The sequence below is a fragment of the Conger conger genome, chromosome 4 (genome assembly GCF_963514075.1).
Source record: "Conger conger chromosome 4, fConCon1.1, whole genome shotgun sequence".
NCBI classification, from domain to species: Eukaryota; Metazoa; Chordata; class Actinopteri; order Anguilliformes; family Congridae; genus Conger; species Conger conger.
The window spans coordinates 66,061,488-66,075,944 of record NC_083763.1 but is presented as its reverse complement, the minus strand read 5'-3'; the positions used below and the strand labels follow the sequence as shown (position 1 = coordinate 66,075,944).

The 14,457-nt window shown below is 44.8% G+C and overlaps 1 protein-coding gene across 4 annotated transcripts in view; it reads right to left on the bottom strand.

Annotated features, from left to right (window-relative positions):
- Window positions 1-1,013: 1,013 nt before the first annotated feature.
- Window positions 1,014-14,457, bottom strand: part of cacnb2a (calcium channel, voltage-dependent, beta 2a) — a 79,723-nt gene continuing 66,279 nt past the window's right edge. For all 4 annotated transcript variants that reach the window (XM_061239151.1, XM_061239153.1, XM_061239152.1 and 1 more), the window contains 7 exons: window positions 13,735-13,815; window positions 13,453-13,511; window positions 12,711-12,820; window positions 9,503-9,654; window positions 7,570-7,665; window positions 6,606-6,788; window positions 1,014-4,110 (listed from right to left, as the gene is read on the bottom strand). In XM_061239151.1, the coding sequence (XP_061095135.1) occupies window positions 3,391-4,110; window positions 6,606-6,788; window positions 7,570-7,665; window positions 9,503-9,654; window positions 12,711-12,820; window positions 13,453-13,511; window positions 13,735-13,815 (1,401 nt within the window). In that variant the 3' untranslated portion in view covers window positions 1,014-3,390. The remainder of the gene's footprint in view (window positions 4,111-6,605; window positions 6,789-7,569; window positions 7,666-9,502; window positions 9,655-12,710; window positions 12,821-13,452; window positions 13,512-13,734; window positions 13,816-14,457) is intronic.

Sequence of the window (14,457 nt, the reverse complement as noted above, 5' to 3'; positions counted from 1 at the left end):
CCCGAAGCAGGAATGTTTTTTATGCCTACCCGCATTGTTTATGGAACTATTTTAATCTTCTACTTTAAATCTAATCAGAAATTCTAGTTTCCTGATGATGTTGGCTCTTCAGCCAGGTGTCTGCACACACCAAAGGATCCTTGGCTTCAGATACCCACATTTCAAGAGACATGAACTTTACGCTTGGCGCTGTCTCTAAAGTCGGCAACATCAGTCAGGGTAACTGTGGCTGCTTCCAGTCCCCTCTCCTGCCTTTGAGAGGCAGCCGACCACATCCCAAAACAGGAGAGACAGACAGACAAACATTACGGCACACAGTGAAACAGACTGTGAGGCATAGCCAACAGTACCATAACTGCACGGACTGTGTACGGGTCATCTATAAATGTCACTGTGTGCTGCGTGGGCGTAGTCTTCCAACATTCATCACTGGCCGGCTGATTTTAGTACCCAAAAATGTCCAAAATAGGATGAAATGCGGGGACAAGGGCAGACCGGACCAGTGGGACTAGTTCTGCTGTTACTACAATGGGGAGAGCCTGCCTGTGGCGGGCTGACTAAGCAGCCACTCTCAGCCAGACAGAGACACAGTCACCGCTGCTGTCACCGGTGTCGTCATGGCGACTAAAAGGAGCTGCCACGTCCACCTGGGATTCTCACAGGGGCTATTTTTAGACAAAGCAGCCTTCTCAATTTCTTACTCTTCGCTTCATTGGGGGGGAGAGGGCGCTTGATTCAGGATTGAGAAATTGCTGGCTAGCATAGCTACACGCCAAACCTGTAACTGAATTTGGATGACAAATGCAGAAATGCAATGAATGAAGTCTGACGTACACAGGTCCTTAGGAGACCCATATGATCATCTGATCCATATTGAACTCATATGTACTCTGTTTGAGTTCAACTAACACTGGACATTTTACTGTGTAAAGAAACTACACAGAAACTAATAGCAGGTCATAATGAAACAGATATTGATTCAAATATTTAAGATGAGAGACTTACCACATTAATAATCTACATATGCCTGTGTTGCCAAGTTTATTTTCAGATTTTTTTCTTTTTATACATTTATGTACATTAAAATGTACATTATTACAAATGCAATGTGCTACCAGTGTAGCAAATTTATGAATTTGACATTGAACCTAAAAATTGGAAGAAACTAAAAAAAAAAAAAACAATTGAGAAGGGGCAGAAATTTTGGGATTGCAAGTCACACCAAACGAGGGCATATGAATCACACTCCTCTTAACGAGGAACTAGTTCTGTCAACAGAATGACCGATGCTGTGCTCTTCTTAGGTGAAGCCAGAAAGTGAAACGCTTCTTCACCAAAATAAAAGAAATCAAACACCGTGCTGCAGGCAAAAGAAAAACCTATTAAAAAAATGAAATCTAAAGGGTTGGAACTTGGCTCCTGTTGAATCAGTCTGAGGCCCACGTGTTTAAAATAAACCAGTATGTCACAGCCACCAATTGGACAGTTAAATAAATAAATAAAATCCATTTTACAGTGCAACAGTTCCTACTGATCCTCTACCAAGGCAATCATGAAGTATATACAAATGCTTAGAAATGGTATAGAAAAAAAAAAACCCCAACATATTTCTCCACAAATGGATGTATACAGTACCCTGCACAGATTATAATTTTCCTCTGTAGTAAATGAAGAGACATGCCTTCACACAAGTTACAAATGAGAGCAGAAACGCTGGGTTCTCAATGTAAAAACCAGGGAGACGAGTGGATTATGCAACCTTCCTTCCTTGCTTGCTACATATATAAAAATAGTTCAGCTTTTCATCCAGTTAATTTAGGATAGACGGGAGATTGTTGTAATAAAAACAAAAGAGGACAATTCAAGGTTGGAAAATATTCACCAAACCAATCCTGCTGGCTATTCTGACCACCGGCCATTTTAAAATCACTTAACGACCACACATTAAATTTTAGGAGGAACTGCATTATGCATATAGCACTGATTAATTCCTGTTTGGAGTATACACTTCAAGGTGAAACTCTATCCCAGAAAACCTTACAAAGGAGGAAGAAAACTCAACAGATACTGTACCTCAAATGCATTCAGTTAAGTCCTACACAATGTCATCTTACTGAATGCATTTCTTGGTTAACAAAGACTGGTACAATCAGACAAGACCATGATAAACCCTGCTTATTTTGACACATTTAAAAATCAACAATGGCTTGTAAAAATTTGAAAAGAAGTGTTTTACTCTTATAAAATGTCTCTGGAGCCTACAAATGGAACTGTACTGCAGTGTAATAGTAACTTTTTGTTTCCTCTTTGTAAGGCAAGACCAAAACATATCCCAATGGAGGCATGGGTATCAAAGGGCCTAAAAAAAAACACAAATAATAATAAAAAACCTAAAACGTTAGCAAGCAAGAAACCCAAGAAAATACATAAATAACTGAAACATAGCTTTAACTTTAGTTGATGCCAACTGCATGGCATCAGCTCTCCACTAATCAAATTAATCTCTAAAACAGTAGTCTGATTGCAAGTTGTTCAAGCCAATAAGAAAGAAACTATCACAGAAAGTACAGCTCGGTACAGCAGAGGATTCTGTCCTTGTGCCATGCTCATTAAACACACATTTAAAATATGTATATAGTTATGAAAGTTCTCACGTGCGCACACGCATACATGACAACAACATGTATGAACGCAGCACGTATGTCTGTATCCTCTAAAAATAATGGCGTTGCCGGGGCAGCAACACCTGTTCCTCAGAAATGCAACCAGGTGATTGCTCCTGGGATTCTGGAGGGGTGTGGGACCTGGGTGAGTCACGAAGCAGAGCAGCATTATGGCAGAGGTGTGAGTGTGAGTGAGTGAGTGAGTGTACTGTTTGTGCACTGTGTGGGTATGTGTGTGTGAATGTGTGGTTGAGTCTCTGTACTGTGTATGTATGAGTGTGTGTACTGTATGTACACATGTCTGTGTTCTGTGTGTGTGTGTGAAAGGTTTCTGTCTGTATACACTGTGTGTGTATGTGTGAGAGAGTGTGTGTCTGCATACTGTATGTGTGTCTTGGCACTGTGTGTGTGTGTGTGTGTGCCTGTGTGTGCAAGTGTGGTTTGTGTTGTGTACTGTATGTGTGTGTGTGTGCGTGTGTGTGTGCATGTGTGTGTGCATGTGTGGTTTGTGTTGTGGACTGTGTGTATGTGTACTGTGTGTGTGTGTGTGTGTGTGTGTGTGTGTGCAGGTGTGGTTTGTGTTGTGGACTGTATGTATGTGTACTGTGTGTGTGTGTGTGCAGGTGCGGTTTGTGTTGTGGACTGTGTGTATGTGTACTGTGTGTGTGTGTGTGCAGGTGTGGTTTGTGTTGTGTACTGTGTGTGTGTGTGTGTGTGTGTTGGCCCATCACTGGTGAATGTAGGCATCCCTGTTCCACTCGCCTGCGTCCCCCCTCTTTTTGGCGGTCACCTCCCCGTCCCTGTCCCTGTCCCTGTCCCTGTCGTAGTAGTGGTGGTGGTGGTCCCTGGAGGGCCGGTGGTGGTGGTGACTGCGCTGCCGGTTGCGCTCGTTGTGGTCCTGCTCGCGCTCCTTGGAGCGGTGTCCTGTGTGCGACTCGTCGCCGCGGTGATGGTGGTGGTGGTGATGATGGTTGTGCTCCCGGTGCGGGTGTGGGGGGGGCGGGGCCTCCTCGTGACGCTGCCGCCCCGGCCCCACCCCCCTGCCCACAGCCGCCTCGCCCCCCCGGCCGTCCTGCTCCGGCAGGTCCTCTCGAGGCTCCATGTAGGCCGAGTCCCTGCTCTCCAGGGTCTCTGAGTTCAGGGTCTCCTGCCGGGACAGGCCCTTGCCAGCCTTGCTGTGGTGGTGGTGGTGCTCAGTCCGGCTGGTCGAGGAGCGGTGGTGGGTGTGCTGGTGTCGCTTGGGCTCAGTCCGGAGGGGTTTCTCCTCCTCTTCCTCCTCCTCCTCCTCCTCCTCCTCCTCCCCCTCCACGTCCCCCTCCTGCCCCCCCTCCTCACCCTGCTGCTCTTGTTGCTGCTGCTGCTGCTGATGGTGGTGATGGTGGTGGTGCTCGTGGTCTTCTCGAGAGCCCTTCCTCTCCCCCACTGTCTTCTCAACTTTCTGCTCCCCCTGGGTTAGCGACACACCGCGTGTTAGTAAGGGTTAGGCACACACACACACACACACACACACACACACACACGCAAACCACAAGCCACACGCCACACAGCACAACACACACACTCACGCATGCACGCTCAAGAGTGTTGACAGTGCAGTACCAACCACTAAAACCCCACTGTGCTCCTGGAGGCTCCTTGTCTTGTTACATAACTTGCTCCAATCATGATTTTTTAGTTTTGCTTATGTACCTTTATAGCATACTTTTATTAAGATGAAGCTGAATTGCCTTTTTGATAGTGACCAACAGAGCCTCCAGGACCAGCGCTGATACCTCACTGAATATCAACGTGTAACGCCACTGCTACAAGCGACTGTCTTGTCCTAAGAAGCGAAGGGCACACTGCTCGTTGTTGCATTTCGCGCACTCACCGGCGAGATTGCTATCTGATTCAACTGAATTTTCCGTCTTGTTAATTTTCCCAAGGGGTAGGGGAGGTAATAGGGGGAGGAAAAAATGAAAAAAATATCAAAAAATGTAAATGAAATACATGGAGAAAAGACTACAGGCACAGGCATTACTCTATCACACCATGACCATCTCAAGCCCAAAGAGCACATTTTCATTTAATGGGGCCCCAGACACAGCACACACAATAATGTGCTGTAGTTTTGTATCAAATATGCTTCTGGCTAAATGGTGCTTTAGGATTTTTACTGCTAAGAGCAGATAAGCATATCACGTTAGGTGTGCTCCTGCCATTGCACCTTGGTCAAGGCACTGGCCTCAGAACTGGAGTTGGTCCCTGGGCACTGCACTGTGGCTGCCCACTGCTCCTAAGTTACAAGGATGGATGAAATGCAGAGGACAAATGACCCCACGTGCTTCAATAAAGCATGTCTTATCTTATAACAGAACTCTTACAAAGCACTATAATCCCTGCAGGATGAAAAATAAGATGGAGGCTGTAGTGGTTAGGGGAATGGGGCTATAACTCAGAGGCTTCAGATTTGATTCCCAGGAGGGAAGGTAAGGTTTGTATCTGTTTGAGTAAATATCCAGCTGTATAAATTGACTATATGAATAATAAGTCTCTTTACGTTCCTCTGCTAAGAGTGTCTGCTACATGTAATGCAAAACACTCTGGCACTTGCTGGACTTTTACAATTGACTTAATAAGAGAAGAGAGGCCAGGAGAATTCAGTTAAAAAGCAATAGGCATTCTGCGGGCACTGATAATGATGTTACATTGTAGACACTACGCCCATAAAAATGTCATCAAGTAACTTTAAACTGACATTTAGGCAGGTCTGAGAAATTCTGGGGGCGGGCTTGGCAGTGTGAGCAAGGACAATGCATTTGTCCTGCAAGCTTGTTTATGCGATACGTGCAAACAGCGTGAGGTGGAATGAGTGCCACTGTTTACCTTTCCGGCATTGCTACACCAGGCCTGATTTAGCTCCTGGTTATTCAATGGTTTCCTGCCTAATAATAGCAATGCCATTTTGTAGCCGACAGTCAAATTGACAAGTTGGATTATCCTTAGACATATTGTAATGGTCCCCCCCCATTAATATTCTGTAATGAAGGGAATCTTGCGTATGTTTTTATACCCCGTGTCTGAAATAGGACGTTAGTTTCAAACCAAGTGGCAGTAAATTGGGTTAATACAAAATCACAAAATGCATTGAATCACAAAATGTACACATTGGATGAAACATTTTAAAGGATACCAAAATATCATGCAAGGAATGGAGACCAATCACACAGCAGCTGTACCCTGTGGTATGATCCTTGCACTGAAACTCAACTGTAGCACAATCTGAGTTTTACAGTGGATATATAGCTGTCAATATTCTGGCAAGAGAGAATCCAGCACCTCTCACTGCTTAAATTCTTAATCTTATTTCATCAACGTGCCAGCAAGCCTTCACTCTCCCATCTAATGAAGTGCACAAAATCATTCTACCATTGCACCACTAATTAGCCAGCCTAAAATACCCTTCACTGAAAGTACTTGCTCTCTCAACAAGTCAAATTCTCCTCTGGATGAAGTCCCTAGACAATTTCCACACTGAAGCACAAAGCTAAATAAAAATCATGCAACTGCCAACTTAAAACCCCAATTATTGACCAGATACTGCTACTGACATTAGTGCATTAGAAATATAACCAGTTATGAAAATCATGAAACATCTTGCAAGGCTCAAAACTAACACAAGCATGCTCCTGACCATGAATGTTAGAGCAGGTCTCCATGGTTAATCCCACAGATAGTTTTCATTAACTCTGTTCAATCCACCCCCCCCCCCCCTCTCTCTCTCTCTCTCTCTCCCTCTCTCTCTCTCTCTCTCTCTCTCTCTCTCTCCCTCCGTTCTCTCTATCCTGACACGGTTGTGCTGTGGAGGCTGCTGAGCTCCACCGAGTCTCCGGGGTCCCTGGCCTCCTTGTCCCGGCCCAGGAGCAGGCCCACATTGGCCCTCAGCTTGGTCAGGACCTGTACCTGGAGGTTGGAGATGGGCGCGGGGCTGGAGGGCAAGGCTGCCGTGGCCAGTTTGGCCAGCAGGGGGTTGGGGGGGTTGCAGCTGGGAGGGTGGGTGGACTTCCAGTAGGCCTCCAGGTAGTCAGCCATGTGCTCGCACGCATCCTCCAGCTGGTTCTCGTCCAGGATGATGTCAAACATCTCCTGAAGGAGGAAGGGAACAGTGAGGAGACCAGACACCTTCCTTCTGGGGTTGCCAGGGTTGGGAATTCATTACAAACTAAAGGAACGTTCTTTCAATCCGGTCGGGGCCACAAACCAGACCTGCACAAATTATTTGGAAACTGGATATTCCATCAAAAACCAGGCATCTGGTAACCCTACTTCCTTCCACAGTGTCCGCCGGTGATTTAGAATGAGGTTTTGGGTCAAACAGTTCTTATTCGTCCCCTTTAAATTGAAAAAGGAGGACATCTTTTTCACATGTAAAAATCTCATGATATCAGATTGTGTCCCAATTTCTCACTGAAAAAAACTTAGGAAGATATGTCAATTAGAGAAACAGGGTGACCTCTTTAATAACAGACCAAATTAGTTAAAAATATTTGAAGTATATAGGCCCCTTGTGGTTTGGTATGCTTTTAGATACCAGGTGAATATGTTCCTCTAACCTGAACACCACTGAACTGCTCACGCACATAAGATTATATTCGCTATCAAGCCTTGTGACCGAAATCTTAATAAGAGGAAGCACTCATTTGCTCACATACCTCATAAAACACACAAAATCAACAAGCTGATCTCAGAATGTCATTGGTAACGCGTGAAGCGCACAGCAGATGTTCTTCCGTGGCGTCAGTAGACGCAGTTGTGCGTGTTCTGTAATGGTAAGTCTGAGGCTGGAGTGAGGAGGTGGGCAATCTGTGGCAGTCTTGTGTAATTGCCCTTGATTGCTAACTGCGGCAGCTATCTCGGCTGTACTCACGGGAGGGCACTGCGCCAGTTTGTCAGCTGCGACCATCTGGACATTTAAGTGCTTGGCCTGGGACTTCCCTCTTGACTTTATCAACCTTTGTAGGACCTGGGACAATAGCGCAAAAAACAAAGAGAGAGAGAGGGAGGGAGGGAGAGAGGAACACTATGTCTCAGTGGGAGCACAGTCAACAAAGGCCATTTAATCAAACTCTGCATTGCTGCTTACATTGTTTTAAGTCTCCTTGCAGGTTTCACCAAAAGTGACTGACACGTTCTAGCCCCCGACTGTCCAACTGTTTGTTTAAAGGCAACCTGCGTCCGGCTCCGAAGTGAAGGATCTGGCAGCCTGGTCACAAACACTGGGCTCAAAAGACTACAGTGCTGAGTCACCGCTGATACGTCCTATCACCACCATGACATGGATTACATTACCGACACCTAACGGAAAGCAGTGAGGAAAGCACCAGCCAAAATGGATGAATTTGTGAGACCATGTTCCCTTTGAAGCAGCAGGAGCTAGAGACTGAGCCCGATTATATCAAACAGCTCAAATTCCTCAGAACTAAAATCTGAAATATGTTGCGCTGGAAATGGGGGGTGAAACAGGGTGAGTGGACCCAGCATTACACAAACAGAAGCAGACGAGTGTTATTGCAGTTCAGATTGAATTTTAAACGGCTTGCTAACAGGGGTCTTCAGGCACGGCTCCTTTAATGGTCTGAAAAATATTCTCAGAATAACACCAATACAATGTAATGTAAATGACATGGTACAGTATAGTTATCGCAAGCTTGGTAAAAGCATGCATGACTTTGGATGATACGCAGTTGTGAATTTGTTCTCATTTACATTGATAAATGCTACAGAGGAATCGGTAGCAGACAGGGAACAATTACATTCATGAATAATGAAATTAGAAAGCAATGCCCCTCATTTGTAGTCTTTCTATTTTGGGTTGCTGAAAAAAAAACTGACCTTTAGTAGATGACTTATCGAGTGGAGTCAAGCTAATGCAGGATACAATCCCAGTACTGTTCAATGTATTTAAATTCAAGAGCCACCATTCAACTTATTTTAAATGTTTTTACACACCAGCAGGTCATGCATTACATTGTAAAATACTACAAAACAATCTGAATGAGTGATCTTGGGGTGGATCTCTATGGTCTCTATGTCATGCTGTTTTTCCACCTTCTCATCGATCTTTTAATCACACTGCCGGTGTTTTCTCCGGGAGGAAGGTCATGCCGGTAAATCGAGTCATGGCTCGAGGGCGGTCGAGCGCGCTAAGTCTCCAGGGCATCATTCACAGTGCCTGTGCTCATTTCATATACAAGCAATATGACCGGTGACAAGCAGACATCCATTCCATCTGTGAGACATGCTGGCGATGTTCCACCAAAGCTCCCCATTACTTAATCAAACTGTCAATCGGAAGATGGACGCCACACCATTGAAATGCATTCACTGATACAGAGATGGAAAATGCAGGTTCAGAAAGTAAAAGTCCATCCCAGTATGTTGTTCCAATCACCTGGATTCATGGGTGGAAGAAACACATGAAAGGACTTTTACTTGATGACCCCTGGACCTTCCACCTCTGCTGATAATAATATAATGCATAGGATTACAAAACAATCATATAGCAAATCTAGAAATATACACCCCCCCTTCCCATCTCATTTTCTTCCAAAGAATACTGCATTCTCTAAGTCACTCTTGGACCTAACGTTGAATCTTTATGTTGTAAGATTATACTGTACATTGACTACACCTTTCGGCTGTGACCCTGATGACAGCCTAAAACCTGTATGTATGAACTTATGTACATCATGTAGACCAGATGATACTGTCGTAGCTGAGTGGTGGGGATCGGAGTGACTGAGAGACTCTGAGTGTCCTGAAGGGAACGCACGTCGGGGTTTGCCGGAGCCGGGCCTCACCTTGGGGGACGAGATTTTGACGTAGACGATGATGGGGGCCAGTGAAGTCTTCCCCAGCTGGGCGGGGTGGTTGATGGTGTCTGCGTCCAGCACCACCAGCTGCAGCGTCCGCGCCAGCTCGAATATCCGCTCGATCTCGCTCTGGACCTCGGCTACGGGACACAGACACACCGTCCTCAGCCCACTACCGTACATGGCCATATCGGCGCTGGAGCATCCAGCGCTCGCTGTGTGAAATCTCACAGTCACGATATAAATCTGTGAGAGATCGTTTATTCCACCTCCAGGGTGTCAGCAGCACATCCCCAGCAAATATCCTGCTGAAAAGAAACACACTCTCCAGCTAAAAATGAAATATAATCATGCATAATATATGACATACAACAAATATCACATACGTGGGCCTCTCACAGTACTGAAATACCACTGAGTAGTAAATATGTTCACAAAATACCAAATATCCTATCCCGACGACTGCTGAAGGACCTTTAGATTTTAAAATCTTTTAGCGAAGCGATGTCTTCATCCTCAGCTTTGAGTATAGCTTGAGTTAGCTTTTCCCTCACTTCTTAAAGCGGAATCAAACGAAGCTGTAAAATCAGTTAACAGCTGTGCACGTGTAAAATACGAATAAAGGGACGCTGGATGGCATAGCAAAAGAGAGAGGAATGACTAACTGCCAGGCCCTTTATCAGAAAAAGGAGATAAGGAGGTAAGAGGGAGGTGCTCAGATATGCTGAAACACCTCTCCTCACAGTGATTCAGGTACAGAGAGGAGAGAGAAGAGTTGGGGGGATGAGGAGAAACGGCCTGCAGTGAATCACTCTTTACTCAGGCTCATGTAGCCTGTATTCCTCAGTAGTTCACCGCAAAGGGGCAAACCTCTTGGAAACTGAACAAAGTGAAAGATCTGTGCAAAGAATATTGGTAAAACTTCTATCATACTAGCGGGAGCTTGTTTCATGAGGCAGTGAATGTCCTGCATGTGTGGTCATAATGTGAGACAAAACACTGCAGAAATATGACACTCACAGGTACAGACTTGCTGCTGCAAATATAGTGTAGCTGTTAGAAAAGTGCTCTCTCACATGCTAACATTCAGTGCTATTCTGTTGGATTACAACAATTTACTGATCACAGCTATTTTAAAATATTTTTTTGCCAGCTGTTTGAGTCATATGTGCTACAAAACACAAATGCCAAATACAGCCACTGGCAAATGCATACATGCATATAAGCAGCTTCGGTTAATGTGAGCCTAGGTGGGCTGAATGGCCTGTTCCTGTCATTTTTTATGTTCCCATACTGTATGACATACTGTAAGATGGTACCTTACTAGTGACATAATGCGCATCATTACATGGTCCATTATGTCAGTAACCTGAGGTCAGTTGCTATTATAAGCTTGTCATAACTTTTATGTGTGTTTATGGCCACTGAAGTAATACATAATAAACAACAATAAACAATAATAAACCCAGTTCTTTTTTTTGGAGGGGCTGCATTGCTGAAAACCACAACTGTATACGAGGGAGGTAATCACTCAAATTTACTGGGGCTAATCTATGAGGTAAACGAAGCACGCAGACCTCAATATGTAAAGTAGCTAAAATGGCTTGACCTCTCACCGCAACATCAGCGGACAGAGATACGTTTCCACCTCTGGGAGAGATTACTGAGGATGTCTGAGGATGGGCCAGGCCTGCGGGGGAGTTCCAGGGGCAGGTTTAACTCGGGACAGCTGCACTGTAAGGCCCGCCAGGAGCCGAACGCAGCGCGTGACGATCTGACCGGAGATTACTGCCTCCGTGTTTTGCTTGGCCACAGTCAACCGTGAGGTTACTATTTAGGAATCCATTTTAGTTCAATCATCACTCATAAATCAATTCGCTGAAATCAAAGGGGAGAGGGGGGAGGGGCCAAATCTGATATGCTTATTGTTTTCCTCTGACAAACAAGGACCAGAAGCCAAAGCCATTTTCCAATGGCCATACAGTTTGCTAAAGAAGTCGTGAGAAATCATTTTAATCTCTGTCTATAATCTGTAAATAGCTTTGGTCTCTTAGCACACAACGGGCACAGAAGAAAGAGATATATCGTACATAACCACAGGGTGTGGAAAAGTGGAGGGTGATATGAAAGATAATAAGAACAAGCATAAGAGATACATTTTGTTTAAAAGCAGCAATTACACACAAAGAAATGTATCATGCAGAAGTATGATGGTGCTCATTCCTGTCCTGTTTTACACTTCCCGCATAAAACTGCATTCTCAAATATCAGTTACTTTAAATTCATTTTCAACATGAAGCTGTGTTTAAAAGTGAGTGCTTCACTGGTACAATCCATCACAAAGCCTATGACAGCGTGGATGGGTGCAAATCTGGCCGGTATATTTCTGTACCGCGGCCTGCCCATATGGCACCCCTCGAGAGGAAACGCAGGCTCTGAGGTTTTTTAAGAGTGCCATGGCAGGCAGGCAGGCAGGCAGGCAGGCAGGCAGGCAGGCAGGCTGCCCCCCTCCCCTCACGGGCCTGCAGGATCAGGGCCTCCGCTGACGTCTGTCCGGTCGCTGGTGACGTGACCCTGCTGTCCTGCCTGTCAAGCTGCGCATTCCTTCATGCTCTCAGGTCAGCTTGTGAGCAACTTCCACCCCCGTCCCAAAACATGTCCCGCAATTTCCCACAGAACGGGGGGCGCCCCTGGGAGTCAGCCGCAGGGGCCGGGGGAGAGAGGGAGAGAAGGAGAGAGAGAGAGAGAGGGGGAGAGAGAGAGAGAGGGAGAGAGGGAGAGAGAGAGAGGGGGAGAGAGAGAGAGAGAGAGAGAGGGAGAGAGGGAGAGAGAGAGGGAGAGAGGGAGAGAGAGAGAGGGAGAGAGAGAGAAAGAGAGAGGGAGAGAGAGGGAGAGAGAGAGGGAGAGGCGGAGAGAGGGACGTGCTGGGCGCTAGATATGATAGCATGCGAGGCTGGGAAGGCTCCGAATGCAAATCACCCGTATCAATCTGATAGTCCCCTCCCCACACCCACAACACTACAACCAACCAGAGACCACAAGACAAACGCATCAATGTCAACAGCAATGAGTGATGCTGGCAAAGCCTTGGGCTGAGGTATATTTCCATTCACCACTGGGGCTACAAGTAGGGGCTACATAAGGGAAAACCTTTATTTGAGACCCAGAGAGAAAGGGTACCTTGGTCTTTCCTTACCCAGATTGGAGCGCGTGTTGGACCGCTCGATTATGGCGTGTTTGCTGGGATTGTTCAATACTGAGCGTTTGGCAAGTGAGATGTCGGCTGTGACCCGCGTGATGGATATCCTGTAAAGAGAGGAAGGAGCATTCAATCTTCACCATCATCAGATGACAGGACTTAATTATGTGTGTATCATCAAAATAACAAAAGTTATATTCTGCATAAACTATTCCTAGTAGTTTTAAATGATGAGCAACATACTGATTCATTACAAAAGGAATTTATGAAATACATTTGAAAAACTTAACAGTGTTATACTTATGATTCATTTTTCCATCAAATAAGTCATAATTTCCAGTTAGAGGGTCCGTATATGAATAACAGGGATTCTGTGCAATTTCCAAGAAATGCAGAGCCCATTTGGCAGAAACCAGAGAATCCCAACTTATCCGTGGCCAGTTAAGGAAACGTGACACACTGGTACCAAGCAGTTCCCAGAAACTGGAAATTCAGTGTAATCAAAGTGGATGTCTCCAGTTGATTCAAATTTTAATCATTTTGATCTGTGATACTGTGAATACTGTGAAGTTTACAAAAATTGATCAAACATTTATTTCTTAGGATTCTATTGAGTTACAAAAACATCAGTTGATATGTATATGAAGTGCTGTTACACAAGACAGTGTGAAAATGGAAATACCTTTCAAGTTTTGGGGAATACAGTTTGATGCCAGTAAGAAATAGCCCCCAAACTTACCTCCCTTCAAATCTGTGTTTCAAAAAGTCAAATAGCGCTTTCTGCATCATGTCTGTCACCTGAAATAAGAGAAAGATAAAATCTTCTGAATGGCTATGCAAAATTGCATGGACAGAGACTGCACATGTGGACAAAAAAACTGCTGCGTTGAGGGTCCTCCAACTGGATTCCGAAATTCCTGCGAGGTGGACTTGTCTCAAATATGAATGAGATTTAATGTTGTTGAATTTACTCGCCTTTGGTTGACAGATTTGCAGCAAATGACTATTAAAAGAAGCTTACCTCATAGCCCTTCAAGGAGGGCCCCACCAAAACCACAGGACGCATGGAAGGCACAACATCATATGGAGGAATATGTTCTGTCTGCAGGTTAGGAAACGCAGGTTTAAACTTTAAAGACTGGTCATGCATAAATTAGGCCAAAATCAGTATTGACAATGAAGCAGGCATGCCCTCCACATGTCCCAGTACTCTACACAGTTGCTTTGTGTCTAAAATCATTTCTTACATCACCATAATAGTAGACTCAAACCAAATCAATGCTATCATAAACCTCATATTCATTCTGTCTTATTTTCTATTAGTGATAGTGATGCTCTAACTGAAATATGTTTTGAATTTAAGGACTGAACTACAGCAACTGTATATGGAAACATGAATTTAGTATACATAGTGAATTCTGGAAAATCGTGGGGAGTGTCTCTTTCATTGTGCAGATGTTAGATAATCAAAATGGACATTGGTCATTGGTTAATCGGGTACAGACAATCACAGACATTACAGTTAAAAACGTTATTAGAAAGGAAACAGCATAAAAACCACACACACTGAGATACAACAGAAAGGGACCTCACCGCACCCACCAGCAGCCTTATTTTCATGTATCAGTCTTTCAGGGAGTACAACTCTGAGCTGTGTGATAAGTGAAATCCAGGACAGTATCATTCTAAAAAACTACAACACCCACCCTGGTTATAAGAATGGAAACTCTCTTTCTGTGCAGGT